Below are 19,907 nucleotides of genomic sequence, written 5' to 3'. Positions count from 1 at the left end.
TCTGCTTGTCTGTTTTTCTCCTGCTCCTGGTGATGCTGCATCATGATAGGCAGGCTCATCCTGCAAAAGCCGCCTGTCCCTTCTGCCTCCTTAGTCTGGTATAAGAATACAACAGTTCTTTCTGAAGCAGTGAAACGAGGGCTCAGGCAGACCTCCTGGGGCTGTAGCTTAGTTGTTAGAGTGCTTGCCAAGCATGCAGAGTGCTGGCTTCTATCTCAGCACTGTAGAAGCTGGAGTTACAGCACACGCCTGTATTCCCTGCACTTGGGAAGGGGAGGCAGGGAGGTGAGTTGTTTAGGGTTATCTTGAGCTACCCAAAACTCTTAAAAAAAAAAAAAGGCTCATGTGTTGTCTCTGGTAGGCTGTTTCTCTACCTTAAGACACTGCTTATCTTGATGAGTAAGGTGCACCCCCTGGCTGAGGAGGGCCATATTGAGATGTGTTAGTTAGACTGGCTTTTCTTTTTCTTTTCTTTTTTTTTTTTTCTGTTTGTTTGTTTTTTTCGAGACAGGGTTCTCTATGTAGCCTTGGCTGTCCTGGACTCACTTTGTAGGCCTTGAACTCACAGTGATCTGCCTGCCTCTGCCTCCTGAGTACTGGGATTAAAGGCATGAGCTACCACCACCGGGCATTAGACTGGCTTTTTTTTTTTTTGCTTTTTAAAAAAGATTTCTTTATTTATTATGTATACAATATCCTGACTGCAAGCCAGAAGAGGACACCAGATCTCATTATAGATGGTTGTAAGCCACCATGTGGTTGCTGGGAATTGAACTCATGACCTTTGGAAGAGCAATCGGTGCTCTTAACCTCTGAGCCCTCTCTCCAGCCCTAGACTGGCTTTTATTAAGGCTTTTTAGGTAGAGTGGTTTGATGAGATTTTATTTCCCATTATAACTATGGGCCAAGAAGTACGATTTTCCCAGCACTCAGGGAGGCAGAGGCAGGTGGATCACTGTGAGTTCAAGGCCAGCCTGATCTACAAAGTGAGTCTAGAATAGCCAAGGCTACACAGAGAAACCCTATCTCGAAAAACAAAATAAACAACAACAACAAAAAGAAGTAGAGTTTTCTAAGACTGAAGGAAGGCTGTGTAAGTCTTTGCAGGCACACCCTGCCTTTTGTGGTAACTGTTGTACTGTGGGATATGTTTAGGGCAGTATAAACCCAGGCTTATCCTCCTGCAAGCATGTGGCTTAGTTACTGTTGTGTTGCAATGAAAAGACACATGACCAAGGCAGTTTATAAAAGCAAGCATTTAATTGGGAGCTTGCTCACAGTTGAGAAGATGAGGAGCATGGCAACAGACGGGAGCAGTAGCTAAGAGGTTCATTGCTGACTGGAAAGAGTGTCGGAGCCAGAGAGAGGAGAGAGACTGGGCCCCCAGGAGCTTTGGAAACCTCAAAGCCCACCTTTAGTGAGTGGCACACCACTTCAACAAGGCCACACCTTCTAATTTTTTCCAACACAGTTCCACCAACTTTAGATCAAGCTCTCAAACATATGAGACAGTGGCTGTTCTCATTCCAATCACCACAGCGTGCCATGACTAAAAGAAAAAGTAAGGTAGACCCAGCTGGTAATATATGTCTGTAATACCAGCTCTCTAGAGGCAGAGACAAGAGATTCTCTGTGAGTTCAAGGCCAGCTTGATTTGCATAGTGAGTTCCAGGACAGCCAGAGCTACATAGGAAGACCTTGTCTCAAAAAGAAAGGAAGAAAGAAAGAAAGGAAGGAAAGGTAAGCATGATACACGATGGCTCAGTGAGTAAAGTGCTTACTATGCAGAAATGAAGACCTAAGGTTAGATTTCCCAGCACCCTCATCAAAGCCAGGCAGGGCAGTTGACATCTCTAACCCTGGCACTGGGGCTGCCTAGTGACAAGTGGATTCTTGGAGCTCGCTGGCCATCCAGTCTAGCCAAATCAGTGAGCTTCAGGTTCAGTGAGAGCCTATTTCAAACAACAGAAGTGGAGAGTTGCAGAGGATCAAGTGTCCTCTTCAGACAGCTGGAGACATTAGATATTCTTGCAGTGCACAGCATACAGGCAGGCAAAACACAAATGCAAAACAACCTTTAAATGACATATAATATGTTTTACTTTTACTTTGTCTAAATAATAATACTTAAGTATAGGCTTCAATCATAATGGTGTTTAAAGGAAGTCCAATGAGTCTTTGTAATAGCTTAAGTATAAGTGGAAATGCTTTAGCCTGTTCAGCATCGTCGTTTGCTTCCTTCTGCTTAAGGCAAGCCCTGAGCTCTTTGGTCCATCTTAACTTCAGGGTCTGGACTCCTAACTCAGATGAGTACTGGTGGGAGAGAGGCCAAGCTGTGGGAGGAAGAGAGGTGGAGGTGACCTTGAAAATAGGGCCCCCAAATTCAGTCACCTTTTTACCGTCTTTGCATGTTAGCCTCATCTCTCTGGTAATTTTCTACTTGAAAGAGAGAGTGACTGCTGAGAATTCCAGATCCGTATCTTTGTAGCTTCACTCTTCCGGGACCAGGAGGAGCCACCTTGAAGACGCATTCTGGGTAGCTCTGCTTCAGCCATATGCAGAAGCATCACTTAGAATAAGAGACTAACAGCTTCCCTTCAAGGTCTGCGGGACGATTAGGAGCACAAACAGATCTAGGCATGAAAGAAGTTACAGTGAGCTGGGCAGCTGCACTTTTTTCTGTCTCGAAGCCTCCTTGAAGTCACTCTGGGAGCTGGGAGACGGCCTGGTAGGGAAGTGACTCATTGCTGCATGAGAATGGGGACCTGAGGTTGGGTCTCCCATGGACATGTAAAAGGCTGGGCACGACGGCAAAACAAACAAACAAACGAATGAACGAATAAACAAAAAACGATTAGCCTGGGTTCACTGAGAGATTCTGTCTCAAAAAGGGAAGTAGTGAACAACAGAGGAAAATACCTACCAGTGGCCTGTGATCCACACACAAACACATGAACATGTGTATACATACAAATATAGACATGTACTGCACACAGCCTCCTCCCCAGTGTATCAATACATAAAATAATAATAATAATAATAATAAAAATTTTATTTTTGGTTTTTGTTTTTTTTTTTGAGACAGGATTTCTCTTGTGTAACAAGAGCCCTGGCTGTTCTGGATTCGCTCTTTAGACCAGGCTGGCCTCGAACTTGCAGTGATCCTCCTGCCTCTGCCTCCCTGAGTGCTGGGATTAAAGATATATGCCACCACGCCTGACGTGAATAAAATTCTTCACAGGAAGACATCATTTTAAGTTTCTCTATTTAGAATAATCATGTATTTTTAATCATCTGGGGATATAAAAGAGCTTGCTATGCTTGACTCTAAATCTAGATGACATGACAGAAAATACCAAATTTGATTCATAAAATACTCTGTTTAAAAATACACTAAATACCAGTTAGATATGATAGCAAAATAATATTTGTAAAGTACATTACAGAGGTTGCACAAATATTTAAGAAATTAAAGAGTAGCTGGGCAATGGTGGCATATGCCATTAATCCCAGCTCTCAGAAGAGTACCCAAGAGTCAGAGGTAGATGGATCACCAAGTTTGAGACCTGCCTGGTCCAAAGAGTGAGTTCCAGGACAGCCAGGGCTGCAGAGAGAAACTCTGACTCAAAACATGCACCCCCCCCCGCACCCCTCAAAAACAACAACAACAAAGGAATGAAATTAAAGAGTAACATGGTGCTGGGGAGATTACTCAGTTTGGAAAGTGTTTGAGGACCTGAGTTTGAATCCCAGAACTCAAGTAAAAAGACTGGACATGGTGGTGCACACTTGTAATCCCAGCACTGGCAGATCCCTGGGGCTCACTGGCCCAGCAAGCTTCGGGTTAGTGAGAGAGACTCTTTCAAAAACCAATATATCTTAAGGTTTTTCTTCAGCTTCCACTCTCATACGCATGCGCCTGTTCCATGCGCTCACACACTAAAAAGAAGTGTTGTGGTACTAGAACAAGTAAGCTAGCTCGTGAGAGGAGGTAGTGATAGGACTGGAGTGTTGACACATGCATACAGGAAGAATGTCACTAACTGATTTTCTGCAAGATGATAACATCAGGAGGAGGAAGAGAGAGTCCCTGGGTAGTTTGCTGAGTGTGGGAAGGGACCCAGGCTCTCCCAGCACCCCCACTGTCAGTGCAGCCAGACAGGGGAGCTTCCTGATAGTGCATCTGAGTTTGGAGGCTCTATCTCCATACAGCACTCCCACTTCCAGTAGCTTATCTTTAAGAACCAGTTGGGTAAGTGTTCAGTGTAAGATGTGCAAAATAGCAAATCACAGCACTGGTAGGTAGTGCAGATGGAGGCATTCTTGTGTTTGGATACTCTTAGCGTAGTTTAACCAGTCAGTCTCCAATTGGTAGATATTTTTGTCGTTTTTAATCTTTAACTATTAAAAAATTAAAGCCCGTGCGTGGCTAGAGAGATGGCTTAGTGGTTAAAAGCACCTGCTGCTCTTGCAGAGGACCTGAATTTGGTTCCTAGCACCTATGTTGGGTGGACATCTGATATCTATGGCCTCTGAGGGCAACCCCAATACACACACACTTACAGACTAAATAAAGTAGGAGGGCAAACAAGAGGCTCAGTGTGTAAGGGCCTTGCCAAGAAGCTTGATGGACGGCCTGAGTGCAGCCCCTGGAACCCACCGGGTGGGAGAAAAGACCCACTCCCACTCATGTCCTCTAGCACCACATGCTTGCTGGGGTATGCACAAACCTCCTATTTACCCCCACAGTAAACAAGCAAATAAATTAAAATTTAAATTACACGTTTGTAGAGTCCCTTCTTTGAAGTGAGCCAGTATGTGTGCTTACACTTTTGGTGGGTGTGGCCAGCTTACTCTTCTTCAAGAGCTGGACAGTTTATATTGTGGCTAGTCAGGCAAGGAGTTCTATGCTAAGTTATTTTTGTGAAGCTAAGGTGATATCAATTGGTATTAGATTGTTATAAATTGAGAATGTTAACTATAATCTCCATGGTAGCTGTTAAAATACTATAAAGGACATCAAAGTGTTTTACTAAAAAACCACACATACAAGAAAAGGACTTTGATGAACATGGCTCCAGTTTTATTTTATTTACTTTACATTTTGTTTTTGTTTTTGTTTTGAGAGAGGGGTGTGTGTGTGTGTACGTACGTACGTACACACATGCATGCCTGTTAGCAATGAGGCCAGAGGCTGATGTTGGGTGTTTTCCCCTATTGCTCTCTCACTACCCCACCCCCTCTTATTCCTGTCGCTGCATCCCAGCCTAGGGTTACAGGCACACATTGCTGCAGCTGACTTTTGTGGATGTTGGGGATCTGAACTCAACTCTTCATGCTTGACCAGCATGCTGGCCTTGTATTTGTAGTTGAGGATGGCATTCCAGTACCTCTATGTACAGCTTCCTGATTTAATAAAAGGCTCTCTTGAATTTTTTTTTTTTTTTTTTTTTTTTTTTTTTTTTTTTGGTTTTTTGTTTTTTGTTTTTTTTGGGGGGGTTTTTCGAGACAGGGTTTCTCTCTGAAGCCTTGGCTGTCCTAGACTTGCTTTGTAGACCAGGCTGGCCTCGAACTCACATCAGTCTGCCTGCCTCTGCCTCCCTTGAATTTAATAAAGCATATTAACAGCCTTTTAAAAAAGAATTCAGGATATATCTGATGTTTAGAGATTTTGTGTCTTAAGGACTCTATCATCAAAATTGCACTTTTAAAATATTGTTGGGCTAGAGAGGCAGTTCAGCAGTTAAGAGCACTGACTGCTCTTGCAGAGAACCATAGTTGAGATCCCAGGACCCACACAGCAGCTCACAACTCTCTGAAACTCCAGTCCCAGGGGATCCACTGTCCTCTTCTGTCCTCTGTGGGCACCAGGCATGCATATGGTGTGCATACAGACATGTGGCAAAACCCTCCTACACATAAAATAAATCTTAAAAAACAACAACAACAACCCTATTTCTTACGCTGATGACTTCTTTTGTGGTGCTGAGGATTGAACCCAGAAGCTCATGCTTGGCAGCAAGCACTCTCATTGAACCACGGCCACAGCCTTACTGTTTATGTTTTAAGGGTTTTGCTTAGAAGTTAAATCCATAGTTCTTCTAGAGTTGATTTCTGGGTGTGAGAATCCAGGTGTGGTCTTGGTAGATCTCTGGATCTTTTCTTCTTTATTCACTCACTGGTCCTCTGAGCTCTGTCTCTCATATGTGTGGGTCTGGTTTTCTGTTCTCCTTTGTTCTAAGTCCCCGTGTCCTTGTCTTCACTAGAATAGCTTAATTGTAGCATGTGATTTGCACAGATTGTTATATTCAGTAGGCTTTTTTCACTCTCTAATGTTTCCTTTGACCCATAATTTTTTTTTCATTTCCATGAAATCCAGTTTATTTTTTCCATTTTCTGATGCATATGTATTTATTTCTTGAAGACCATTGCCATATCCAAGATCTAGAAGATTTAATGCTCCTGTATCTTCTATGAGTTTATAGTTTCAGCTTTTAAATGTAGCTCTCTGACTTGATCTCTGTTTTTAGGGATTTATTTTTTAAGTGTATGTGTGTGCACCACAGGCATGCCTGATGACCTCTGTGGTCAGAAGAGGATGTCAGTGCCCGGGAACTGGAGTTACAGATGGGTGTGAGCTGCTGTGCTGGTGCTGGGAACTGAACCTGTGTCCTCTGCAAGAGCAGCAAGCCCTATGCGTGCATGTGTGTGGGCATATATGTCAGAGGACAACTTGTGGGAGTTGGTTCACTCATATAGGTTATGGGCATTGAACACAGGTAGTTAGTCTTGTTAGCAGGTACCTTTCCCCAGTAAGTCATTATGTTGGCCTCTCTGATCTGTTTTCAGCTCATTGTGTACATAATACAGGGTAAGGCTCCCCCCCCCCCTTTTTTTTTTTTTGTTTTTTGTTTTATTAAGACAGGGTTTCTCTGTGTTAGCCTTGGCTGTCCTGGACTTGCTTTGTAGACCAGGCTGGCCTCGAACTCACAGCGATTCGCCTGCTTCTGCTTTCGAGTGCTGGGATTAAAGGCGTATGCTACCACGTCCAGCTTTTTTTTTTTAATAGCCCTCAACAACTCTTGAACTCTTGGTCCTCCTGTCTCCGTCTTTCTCTTAAGTGCTAGAATTACAGGTATGTGTCAACCATACCTGATTTTGTGAGGTTGGAACCTGAGACTTTAAGCATGCCAGACAAGCATTCTACTGACTGAGCTACCTCCCCGGCCCAAGGATAAGATTTTAGTTTAATTCTTTCTCATGTGCTTATCTAGCCGTCCCAAGAGCAATGTTTGAAGACCTTGGTCGTTCCCCCTGCCCCCCACCAGTTTGAATATAAGGGCACCTTAAAAGATTTCTTTTCAACATTCTGTTATTTTTAATTATGTGTATTCGAATGAGTGTGAGGGTTTTGCCTGTGTGTATGTATGTGTACTGCATGGGTGCCTCGTGCCCAGGGAATCCAGAAGAAGGTGCTAGAGTCCCTGGAACTGGAGTTAAGGACCTTTGGGAGCAACTGTGCTGGGAGCCAAACCTGAGTCTTCTGTAAAACCAGTCTCTTAACTGCTAAGCAATCTTGCTGGCTGTTTTAAAATTTATATTTATTTACTTATTATTTGTGCGTATGTGCACATTTGCTAGTCTGTATGTATATGATGTGGGTGCAGGTGCCCCCAAAGGCCATAAGATGCTCGAATCACAGGCAGTCGAGAGCCTTCCAGTGTGAGTGCTGGGAACCAAACCTGAGTCCTTTGAAGAGGAGCAAGTGCACATAACCACTGAGCCATCTCTAGCCCCTTGACACCTGTTTTAAAGAAAATCACTTTTAAAATCTTACCATTTAGTATTTTTTCCTTTTGAAAAGGATTCATCTTTATTTTTTATTATGTATTCTCACATGTTTGCATAGGGGCATGTGCATATAAGTGCAGGTGCCCATGGAGAGCAGAGGAATCAGATCCCCTAGAGCTACAGTTAGAGAAGTCGGCTATCAGGTGGGTCCTGGGAGTAGAACCCAGGCCCCCAGAACCTGCAAATGCTCGTAACCACTGAGCCATCTCTCCAGCCCCTCTCCTTGTTGATTTTCTTATCTGAGTGTTGTGATTTCAGTGCAGAGTAAAGTTAGCACCCTACATTTATAACAATTGAGCTTAAATTGTACAACTTAAAGTTGTTACACGTTGGACTGGGAGGTACCTCAGTTGGCAGAGTGCTTGCCTAGCGTGTGAGGGCCGAGGTTCAGTTCCTGTCACCTCATAATAAAACTGAGTGTGGTCATACATGCTCACAGTCTCAGCACTCTGGAGGTAGAGGTAGAAGAAATGGAAGGACATCCTTGGCTACAGAGTTGAAGGCCAGCCTAGGACACATGAGACCATGTCTTAAAGGCACATAAATATTACTACAGTTTACATCTTCATATATATTTATGTCTGTTAACATAGGCTTATAACTTTTAAAGAACTCACATTTTAAATCATATAAGAAAGAAGAGAAACCATGTTCTAGTAGTACAATTGGTTTTGTACTTAACTCTTCAGTTGCGCTTGTGGGACCTATGTTCTTCTTACAGTTCTGAGTTGTCTGTCCTTCCATCTCATATTGAAGGGCTCCTTTTCGTATTTATTTCAGGGCAGACGTATTAGCAGCAAGCTTGAGCATTGCTTATTTGAGAGGTCTTCATGTTTGAAATGTGGTTTTGCCAGATATGGCATTCTTAGTTGGAAGATCTTTTTCTCCCAGCACTTTATCTTGGGAGCCCACTGCCTTCTGGCCTCCATTTCTGATGACTAATTGACTCTTAGTTTTATTTAGGATCCTGTGTACACAGTGAGTCATTTCTGCCCTCCCAGGATTCTCTGGCTCTACAGTTTGGTTGTTAGGGTCTTGGTGTGGTCTGATGTTACTTGGAGTTTGCTGAAATTTTGGATATGGAGACTCATGCCCTGTAGCAGTAGCAGACCATTTTCTACCACCACCACCACCACTACCATCATCATCATCATCATCATCATTATTATTATTATTATTTTGTCTTTTTGCCTTTGGGACTCCCCTTATGTCTATTTTGGTCCATTTGATAGTATTGCCATGACAAGAAAAACAAAACAAAACCAACATTAAAAGATATTTAAAAAATAAGATATCAAAAAATATATTGTAGGCATTTAAACTTGACAATCTATCTCACTGGTTTGAAAGAGGTGCTTTTGTATTTATTTTTACCTTTATTAGCACAAACACTAAATTTATGCCAGTATTTTTAGTTATAGGTTATATATTTGGCATTTATTTTAAAGATTTATTCCGTGTGTGTGTGCCCGCATGCACCACAGAGACCAGAAGAGAGCATCATCATATCCTCAGATGAGATGGCAGGTGGTTGTGTGCAACTTGATGTGAGTGCTGAGAACCAAACTTGGGTCCTCTAGAAGAACAGTAAGCTCTCTTTAGCGCTGAGCCATCTCTCCAACCCATATAACCCAGGCTGGCCTCAAACTCATGATCCTCCTGCCTCAGTCGTCCCAAAGTCTGAGATCAGAAACTTGAGCCACCATGACATTTCTTGTTCTCCCTAGATACTTATATTTTTAATGTTCTCTCTTTTTTTTCCCCCAGAAGGTTTGAAGTCTCAAGTTGCCCGTCACAGTCTAAACTATATACAGGAAATTGGAAGTGGCTGGTTTGGAAAGGTAAAGCACTCTTTAATTTTCTTCTCTTTCTTCTTTCTTCTTCTTCCTCCTCCTCCTTCCTCTTCCTCTTCCTCCTCCTTTTTTGGTTTTTCAAGATAGGGTTTCTCTGTGTAGCCTTGGCTGTGCCGGACTCACTTTGTGGACCAGGCTGGCCTCGAACTCACAAAGATCCACCTGCCTCTGCCTCTCCAGTGCTGGGATTACAGGCATTCACCACGCCTGGCTCGCTTGCTCTCTGACTTTTTTTTTTCTTCTCTAAGAGCGTTTCTTTGTGTAGGCCTATGGACTCACTTTGTAGACCAGACTGGCCTTGAACTCAAAGAGATCTGCCTATCCCTGCCTCTGCGTGTGTCACCATGCCCAGCTCTTTCCCTCTTCTTGATTAATCAGTTCATGTATTAAAGCTAATTAGGAGTTGGGTCATGTGACATATTTTCTGTAGACAGTGCAGTGTTAGTATAGTGTTCTCATCACCTCTTGTAATTGTGAGGTGGTGTGAGCTCAGCTGTGCTGGGCGCATGACTTTCTAGGAGGTTGTCTAGTTTCTTTAGGCTGGTATAATAAATAACATAAGCTGTGTCGCTTGAAGCAGCAAACATTTATTTCTAGTAGTTCTAGAGACTGGGTGCTAGTTTATTGGCTGTCTGATGAAGGCGTCTTATTGCGTAACCCTGGCTATTCTGAACTCAGAATGTAGATCAGGCTGGCCTCAACTCCTAGGCTCAAGTGATCCTCCTGCTTCAGGCTCCCAAGGAGCTGGGGCTGCATGTGTATATTACTGTACCTGGCTTGGAGCCCTTTTGATAAGGCCAGCGACCCTATTCTGTCCTAAAGGCCCCGCCTCCTGATGTGGCACAGTGGTGGTTAGTTGTCAGCATATGAATGATGGGGGAATACGAACATTTACAATTACACCTTAGCAGAAATCCTCTTTGAAAATTACAATTATTGGCTTAAAAACTGCAAGACAAGGAAAGGCATAGTTTTTAAGAAGCTTTTTGTCTTCTTTAACTTTGCCCCTCCCCCTTTCTTACCCTTATAGCACCTAAACTAGTTTCGATTGTAAATACTAACATTGCATACATCCAAAGGCTTTGACTTTGAATTCTTCTGGAAGTTAAGCCGTGACATAATAGTTGCCTTGCAGAATGCCAAGATGAAGTAGGGAATTGGTTGGGGCTGCTGTAAGCATCAGTCTGTATGCTTCTTGCACGTGTGTTTTCAAGGCTGGCCATTTGGTGTGGATAACTGATTGGTGTGCTTGTCCCTGCAAAAGGCCCCTTCTCCTACTCCTTACTTGCCCATAGTTCCTTGTCTAGGGTTGAGGCACCATGAGCTTTCCTCCTTTTATATAATTTTTTTTTCCCCCCAAAGAAGAGTCTTGCTGTGTGTCTGACCTCCCTGCCTTTCTGCCTTAGCTTCCCAAGTGCTGGCATGAGAAGGGTGTACCACCATACCTGGATTTGCTTTATTTTGTAGAGTGAGAAGCAACTTTAGCCAGTTTCTATGTCAGGGTGCAGAAGAGAAGGGGGCAGTTGCTCACCAAAGACCTTGGTAAGCAAGAGGTCTGGGAGCTATAGCACATTTGACAATTTGGTCGTAGAAACAAGGCAGTGTCATTTTGTTTTTGGTTTTTTTTTTTTTTTTTTCTGGAGACAGGGCTTCTCTGTGTAGACTTGGCTGTCCTGGACTCACTTTGTAGACCTGACTTACAGAGATCTGCCTGCCTCTGCCTGTGCTGGATTCACAGGCGTGCACTACCACGCCTGGCTGGCAGTGTCTTCTTGCACTGGAGCAGAAGCAGACGCTGTAGGTCTGGGTGTGGTTGCATCCATAGGTGTTAAAATGAGAAGGTTCACTCTTGTTGCCGCCTCATGGAGAGGTCAGTTCTCTCTAGAGGGGAGCCAGGGAAAGATGTATGAAGTTTGAACAGCAGGTGTGAGAATCATTGGGGAACGTGGCCAGCTTGCGAGGGTTGGTGCTCGTAGGTCTGGGATGTAAGGTATTTACTAGCAATGTCTAGATCAGCTGGAGTAGTTGCTGGGATCGTAGGAAAGATGTTTGCAAGTGAGAAAAGGATGGAAAGGTCTGAGATTGGAAGAACAAGAGAGCTTTGGCCGGTAAGAGACCTTGCTGCACGAGCAAGAGGACCAGAGTTCAAATCACAGTATACCAGAACATGCCAGACATAGGTCTGTGCACACTTGTAACCCCAGCACCAAAGCAGTGGGGGCTTGCTGGCTGCCAGCCTACCTGAAAATGCTAGCCTGGGTTCAGGGCTAGGTCCTGCCTTGAAGAAATAAGGTGGAGTGGTTAAAGAACACCCCCCCTGGCCTTTGCTCCTCATCCACAGGCACATGCAACCAGCACACTCCACATATACATTGCACTCTTATACTCAAACATACAAATTAAAAAATAGTCCAATGGTTTGACTCAGCAGATAAGAATGCTTGCCACTGAGCCTGAGGATCTGTATTTAGTTCTTGGAGCCTACAGGGTAGAAGAGAGTTGACGACCACTGGCATTCCAAGTGCTGGGGTATGCATGTCTGTATATGTGCACATGTGTGTGTGCTCTCGCTCCCCTCCCTCTCCACATTAAATACATTTTCAAAAGCATGGGAGGTCAAGGTTTGTCTGGTCTCTGAGGCACTGAACATCAAGAATGCTAAGGGTAATGGTGAAGAAAAATCCAGCTGAGTCATGTAGGTGCATGTAGTGCAAAGTTCTTTCACTTTGTAGAAGTGATGCTTATTGTATACATTCAAGCTGAGGCATTAGAGCAAAGGCTGTGATTTAGCTAATACTCAGAATTTATTGTTCTCTTTGCAGTTCTGCCCTTAGACTTCTGGTAAACCTAGTTAATTTTGCTGAGGTTTTTTGTTTTTGTTTTTCGAGACAGGGTTTCTCTGTGTAACCCTGGCTGTCCTGGACTCACTTTGTAGACCATGCTGGCCTCGAACTCACAGCGATCTGCCTGCCTCTGCCTCCCCTAGTGCTGGGGTTAAGGAGCTCTTCAGATAGACTAGGCTGACTGCCTGTAAGCTCCAGGGTGCCTGCTGTCTCTGCCTGCTCAGTCCTGTGGTTACAAGGGCGCGCACACCTCACACCTGGCTTCTTTATGTGGTCTTAAGGATTGAATGCAGCTCCTTATGCTTTACCACCTGAGCCGTCTCCTCAGTGTTTAAAAGCTATTTCAAGAGAAGTTAGTTAATTGTGGTCATTTACTAGTTAAATAACCCTTCACTTTGCCGTCAGTTGGATACAAACTGTGTTGTGCTTGGTCCTACATTTAACCTTTTCCTTGTAGCAAGTTCTTGGGAGGTAGTTCATCTCACCTTTTAATCTTAGGGGAATGGTATTTGCTTGCATATTTTGGCTGAAGTTTTGGAATAAGTCAAAGGCGTGATGTCATCAACATACCATGGGTTTTTAAGTTTCTGTGTGGCCGTTCGTCAGCTGACTACCTCACATGTGCAGGCCGTGCTTGAGTTGTTTGAACGGGACTCAGAATCTCTCGCTGTTGTGTCATGGCTCATTTCCATGAAAAAGACATTTCCAAGTAAATAGAAAAGATATAGAAATGAATGTTTAAATATCTGGTGAATATTTTAAATGGCCTTTCTATTACAGTACTGCCTCCCTCCAATTCTTTTCTTCCTTCCCTTCCTTTGTCTTGACTTTTTCTTTCCTTCTTTTTCTTCCTTTCTACCTCCTTTCCAGTTCTTCCAACAGGATTTCTCTGTCTAGCCCAGGCTAGCCTTTTATAAACTTTGTATCTTCCTTTCTCGGCCTTCACAGCATGGGGTTACATGCATAATCTGTCTTCCTCATGTAAGTGTTTGAGTTTCCAAGCTTTGTGAGTTGGTGTGCAGAGTGACAGGCCATCTAATTCATTCTGTTTCCTACTAAATGAGACATACATCTCTTTCATTTGGACAAGTGACCAAGAAGACTTTTGTTTGCTTTTAGGTCCTTCTGGGAGAGACTTACACAGGCACCAGCGTAGCAAGAGTCATAGTGAAGGAGTTAAAAGTGAGTGCAAGTCCGAAGGAACAAGACACTTTCCTGAAAAATGGAGAGCCTTACTAGTAAGTAAGCCTTTGTACTTAAGCTGCCAGAAAACCAGTCTTGTTAGTGGCCGCATGTCAGTGGAGTATGAAAAGACAACAGCACTGAGGTAACAGAGATGCTGGAGCTGTCTGTCATGGATTTCAAACCAGCCATCAAAAAGACACTTCACTGAATACTAGATTCAACAGGAAAAACCCAGGGTTATGCCGAAAATCCCCAAGAATCTATTAAAAAAAAAAAAAAATCTAGGACAAATAATCAGGTTCATCAAGGTTGCAGAATGCAGGGTCGATCTTCAAGAGTCACTTTGGGCAAAGAGGGTAGTCCAGTGGAAGAGTACTTGCCTGGCTGGCATCAGGAGGCCTTGAGAAGGCACCTCACTTCCTATCCTTGCCGGCCCATAACTTGCTATGTAGTCCAGCCTGGCCTTGAACTCTGCCTCCTGTGTGCTGGCATCTAAAGGTGTGGCCACCGTCCTGGGCTGTGATGTGGCCTTTTGAATTTGTCGTGCTGTGATTGAAATCATTGTGGTGTTTCTTGGTGAGCAGCGCTGTGGCTTTTATTCCTCCCAGCATACTTCAGCATCCGAATGTTCTTCAGTGTGTCGGGCAGTGCGTGGAAGCCATTCCCTACCTTCTGGTGTTCGAGTTCTGCGACCTGGTAAGTTAGAGTAGAAATTCAAGTTGAAATGTTTGATGGTTATTTGTGGGTGTTTGGACAGAAGAGGTGGATTGGTGCTGGCTTTAATATCGACCTAGTGAAGAACTTTGTGATGTGTTAACTAGTTCATTCCCTTCGTTACTTTCTAGTGTTCACTGTGCCCACACCCCGAGTTGAGCTGTATGCTGCTATTGCCATGCTGAATCCTGCGGCCCTCTGACTTACCTTTTTTTTGGGGGCGGGGGGGATCAAGTCAGGGCTTCTGTGTAATCCTGGCTGTCCTGGAACTCACAGAAATCCACCTGCCTCTGCCTCCCACTTCCTGGCTCTGATCTCGCTTTTAGTTCTTGTCGGTATTTAATATGATACTGTGTATATGACTGAAAGAAGGCTCCTGGAGTTGAAGCACATACTAGGTAGCACATACATGGATGAGCTAGAGCATGAGCCCACCATGCCCTTCCTAAGAGCCCAAGGTCTTCACACCTACCAGCCATTTTGAAAAATTTCCCCACTAATCATTCAGATGATAGTTTTTTCTTTTTTGCCTCCGTATGTGTGTGTTTGTGTGTGCATGTTTGCATGTGTGGGGCACACGTGTGCAGGTGCATGCGGAGGCGTGAGGTTGAAGTCAGTTGTTTTCCTTATTCATTGAGGCCGGGTCTTTTGCTGAACCTGGAGCCCTCACATTCAGCTAATGTAAGGGCTGTTTTGCTCCAGATTCAGTGTCTCCATCTTCCACCCACAGGCTGCCACACCCATTCAGCATTTATGCAGGTACTGGAGACCCAGACTCCGGTCCTCATACTTGATCCTCCTGGTTGTCTCCCCAGCCCCTTTCAGATTTTAAAAATGATGAGTGTATGCATTTATATTGTTAAATTAGATAACCGGGAGGTCAAAGGTCATCCCCAATATATAGTGAGTTGAGGTTGATTGGGACTGTGTAAGACCCTGTCTCAGAAAAAAGTATTTTTTTATTTCTAAGTATATAACCTATGGCTATTAATTGTTCTTCATGGAGGTATATGAATATTTTAATAACAATTTCTATGTGAAAATTTCAAGTAAACATCTTTTCTCCAGTGCAGAATATTTCTTCTTTTAAGCCTATTTTTAGCATATAATAATCGTTATTTTCAAAAATAGTGGTAAGAGCATAATTGGATGTACTAAATTTTAATTGATTTCTCTACATCCTTTCAGTTTTCAGAACATTAAAACTTCTTTGGCTGTGTACAGAGAAGTGGGAATGCCCCAAAATAAATCCCCAGTTCACTTGGTAACATTCTGCTGCTAAAAAAGAAAGCGGGCTATGTTGTGCATTTAGCTTTAGCTCCTAAATATGTGTCAGGTATTTCTCTCTTTGGTAGAGGTGGTTAATTCCCAAGGAAAGTTGATCGATAAGTTTGATATCAACTTTAGTTGGATTTCATCTCATAGTATGATCCCATAGATCCCTGTGCCTTAGGTTGTAGCAACAAAGACGTCTTCACCTGTTTCCCGTTAAACGTTGGGTTGGTGCCACAGTTATCTTTAGGATAAAGGCTTTTTTTTCTTTTTCTTTCTTTCTGGTCCTTGTAATTGGTAGCACATGCGTGTATGAAGTCGCATACACATGAACACCAGCCAGTATTCTGACATTATTTCATGTGTGTTTTATGGGCTTTGTTCAAATCTATATCCTTTTGAGCAGGGGTAGCCCACCCACTGTCTGCTTTAAGTCTCTTGCAGATAGTTACTGTTAGATGCTTGTTAACATGCAGTCCTAATCTGGAACATGTGTTCCATTTTAATTATCCTTTTTACTATAGTATTTGGAAATTTCTTCTACCTTCTTTGGGATCCCCTCACTCAGCTGTGTTTTGTGTGTATGGCTGCTTTGCTTATGCAGATATATGTCTGTATCATGTATATGCCTGGTGCCCACGGAGGCCTGGAGAGGATGTGGATTCTCTGGAACTGGAGTTATAGATATTTATGAGCTGCAGTGGGTGCTGGGGAAGGAATCCAAGAGCTGCAAGAACAGGAAGTGCTCTTAACTTCTGAGCCATCTCTCCAGCCCCCTTCTTCTGGGTTTTTTATTGCTCTTGCTTTAGTTTCTCTGGTCAGTTTGAATTCAGCTTCCATGTCCTCTAGCTGTGACTAGCATGATTGGCGAGTTCAGAGCCAGCAGATGAGCACCGACACTTGCACTCCAGGGGTCAGGCCTGCTCATGAGAAGCCTACTTCTCTGGGGCCGAGGCAATGGCTTAATGGGTAAAACAGTTTGCTATAGATATACGAAGAACTGAGTTCAGGTCCCAAGAACCAAGGCAACGCTATACAGTAGTATGTAGTCTGTAACTCCATTGCTCCATCAGTGAGTGGGAGGTACAAACAGGAAGGTCCCTGGAAGCTAGCCCGGCATATGCAGTGGTGAACAAAGCTCCTGTCTCAAGGTGGAAGGCAGAGGCTGACCCCTAGGAAAGCTCTTTCGTTGCTTGGTGTGGTTGGTCTTATACCTGAGTTAAGACTGTTAACTCAGGGTCCCTCCAGCTTGCCTTTAGGGTGAAAATCACATTCTTTCTATGAGCCAGCTTTGTGCTCACCCTTCTGAGCCTAAAAAACCCCACAGAGTGGTTCTTCAGCTGCAGAGACTGGGCCCTCACAGGGTTCTAAAATCTGGCTACCCTAAGCTCTGTTTGTACAGACTGCACTGTAGGAGGAGGCAGGTGGCCTCAAGCTAGGGAGCTGAAGATGGTGCCCACCTGCACAGACTACAGGGATGTTCCTGGGACCACCAGGCCTCAGGTGGACCTGGAGCCCCTTTCCCTACATCCTTATGCACTGCCTTCCCAGAAACAGGCCATTCTGAGTGGAGGAACGTAATCCAAAGGCAGCAGCCACCTTCTGGTCCCAAACCTGCTCCTAAGCCACTGCAGCCACAAAGGGCTGGCTGTCTTCATCGCTCTTAGATCAAGCCACTGAACGGGCTCTGGCCTTTTTAGTAGTCACCAAACAGCACTCTCGGTCACTGATAACATCTGCATAGACAAGAGAGAATATTTTTGAACTTAAGTAATGCATATACAGTTACTACCAGCCTGCCTTTAGAACACTTGGAACTCTTCTGAAAGCATGTGACAACTCTGCTATGACCAGTTTCTAATGCTCGATGGTACCCATGCTTGGGATACAACGTGAAAGATGACTACAGGGTTTTGTGTAACCTACCATAGTGGATACACGATGCTTTCTTAGGATACCACAGCAATGAGAGTATTTCAGTTGAGGATTGCTCATCTAACAAAAATGTACTGAGTGTTTGTGGAGCCCAGAGAGCTGTGCGTAGTACTCAGGAAATTCCAAGATGATAAGCCTGCCCTGCCCAGTGTGCCTGCAGGTGACTCACCTGTAGTTTCAGGTAGACACCTCAAAATTAATTTCCCCATAAAACAGTGATGCGGGCATAAAAGCATTATTTTACTTACAGAAAGTGCTCAGTAAACATACGTGTGTGTGTGTGTGTGTGTGTGTGTGTGTGTGTGTGTGTGTGTATGTATGTATGTGTATATATATGTATGTGTGCGCATGTGCACGTGGACCAGAGGATGACATCAGACGTATTCTTAAATCACTTCACTTTCAGGCCAGAGAGCTCCGGGGACCCAACTGTCTTTGTGTCTCCCTGCCTCCACCCCTCCCTTCAGTCCTGGAATTCTAGGCCCCTGCCAGCACAGCACACCTGGCCTTTCACTGAGTGTTTGGGATTCAGCATCAGATCATCATAGTTACACAGCAAAAAGACCTTTACCAGCTGAGCCATTTTCCTCAGCCCAGTAATTATTTTCACCGTCCCCTATAGGGTTTCTCTGTGTAGCCTTGGCTGTCCTGGACTTGCTTTGTAGACCAGGCTGGCCTCAAACTCAAGAGATCTGCTCCTTCTGCCTCCCCAGTGCTGGGCTTAAAGCTGTGTGCTACCACGCTGGGCTCTATTTTTACTTTTTTTGTTTGTTTGGTTGGTTTTTTGAGACAGAGTTTCTCTGTGTAGTCTTGGCTGTCCTAGACTTGCTCTGTAGGCCAGGCTGGCCTCGACAGTGAGCTGTCTCCCATAGTCTTAGGCGTTTGACTGTTGGTTCCCAGCTGGTGGTACTGTGGTGGAAAGGGTTGTGGTCTTTTTGGAGGAAGTAAGTCATCTGAAGTGGACTTTGAGAGTCAGAAACCCTGTGCCATTCCCATTGTGCGCTCTGCTTGTGCTTGTGGTTCAAGACATGAGACCTCAGCTTCTGCTCTCAGCATCCAGGTCCTGCTGCGCTCTGGGTACAGTAGCTCAGGCTTGTGATCTCAGCACTCAGGAGACTGAGCCAAGAGGCTGCCCGCCTCCCCACACAGAGACTTTCTAGGCCAGACTGTATTAAAAGTGAAACCCTGGAGCCGGGCGTGGTGGCACACGCCTTTAATCCCAGCACTCGGGAGGCAGAGGCAGGCGGATTGCTGTGAGTTCGAGGCCAGCCTGGTCTACAAAGTGAGTCCAGGATGGCCAAGGCTACACAGAGAAACCCTGTCTTGAAAAACCAAAAACAAAAAAAACAAACAAACAAAAAAAGTGAGACCCTGTGTGGAAAAAAAGGAAAATATTTCCCATTGTAGTTATCTTTGGCTATGTCTTATATACAAAGTAATAAGGTCATAAAATAAATTTATAAGTTCGATGAAAATCTGAAATTAGATTTACTCCTAAGTTCATCAATATTAGACTGTTAATGCAATGCTGGCAAGGCATGGCCTGGGAATATGACTGACCCAGCTTGAACATGGGGCACATCATTTGGAGCTTCTCCAAAATCTTTCTGCCTTTTCTCGCTCAGCAAGCAGATATGTTACATATACTATATGTCCAGTATTGTGATATTTAGGGACACAATAGGGAACAAGTAAAAACATAGCTGTGGTCACAGCTTTCTTTTTTAAAAAAATAATTTATTTTATTTTATGTGCATCACTGTTGTGCCTACATGTTTGTCTGTGTGAGAATGTCAGCTCTTAGAGTTATAGACAGTTGTGAGATGCATGTGGATGCTGAGAATTGAACCCAGGTCCTCTGGAAGAGCAGTCAGTGCTCTTATCCGCTTGATCCATCTCTCCAGCCCCCTCACAGCTTTTTTATAGTGGAATAGACAAAATGATTGTCTGCGAACAATAGTATGTTGGGGGGGGTAGGGTCACAACATGGCTTATGTTTTAAAAGACGGACTTAAAGGGTTAGATAGGGGGTTGGAGAGATTGCTAAGCAGTTAAGAACACTTGCTGCTCTTTGAGAAGACTGGGCTTTGATTCCCAGGACCCACAGGGTAGCTCCCAGCCCTCTGTGACTCGGTTTCCATTTTCTGACCTTCACAAGCACTGCACACATGCAGTGTGCACAGATATACATGAAGGCAAAACATGTGTCACATCAAAATAATAATAAAAATTTAAAGGCTAGGGCCAAGATCAG

At 44.0% G+C, this 19,907-nt stretch overlaps 1 protein-coding gene across 2 annotated transcripts in view; it reads left to right on the top strand.

Moving 5' to 3' along the window:
• Positions 1-19,907, top strand: part of Lmtk2 (lemur tyrosine kinase 2) — an 87,718-nt gene that overhangs the window by 32,517 nt on the left and 35,294 nt on the right. The window contains exons 4-6 of one of the 2 annotated variants that reach the window (XM_051162982.1): positions 9,622-9,692; positions 13,667-13,785; positions 14,341-14,428. In XM_051162982.1, coding sequence (XP_051018939.1) covers positions 9,622-9,692; positions 13,667-13,785; positions 14,341-14,428 — 278 coding nt within the window. Of the gene's footprint in view, positions 1-9,618; positions 9,693-13,666; positions 13,786-14,340; positions 14,429-19,907 lie in introns of both variants that reach the window. The other variant, XM_051162981.1, reaches the window with a different exon arrangement.

This window comes from Acomys russatus, chromosome 19 (genome assembly GCF_903995435.1).
Source record: "Acomys russatus chromosome 19, mAcoRus1.1, whole genome shotgun sequence".
NCBI lineage: Eukaryota > Metazoa > Chordata > Mammalia > Rodentia > Muridae > Acomys > Acomys russatus.
Note: the sequence above shows the minus strand (reverse complement) of the source record. Positions and strands in the feature narration are given on the sequence as shown.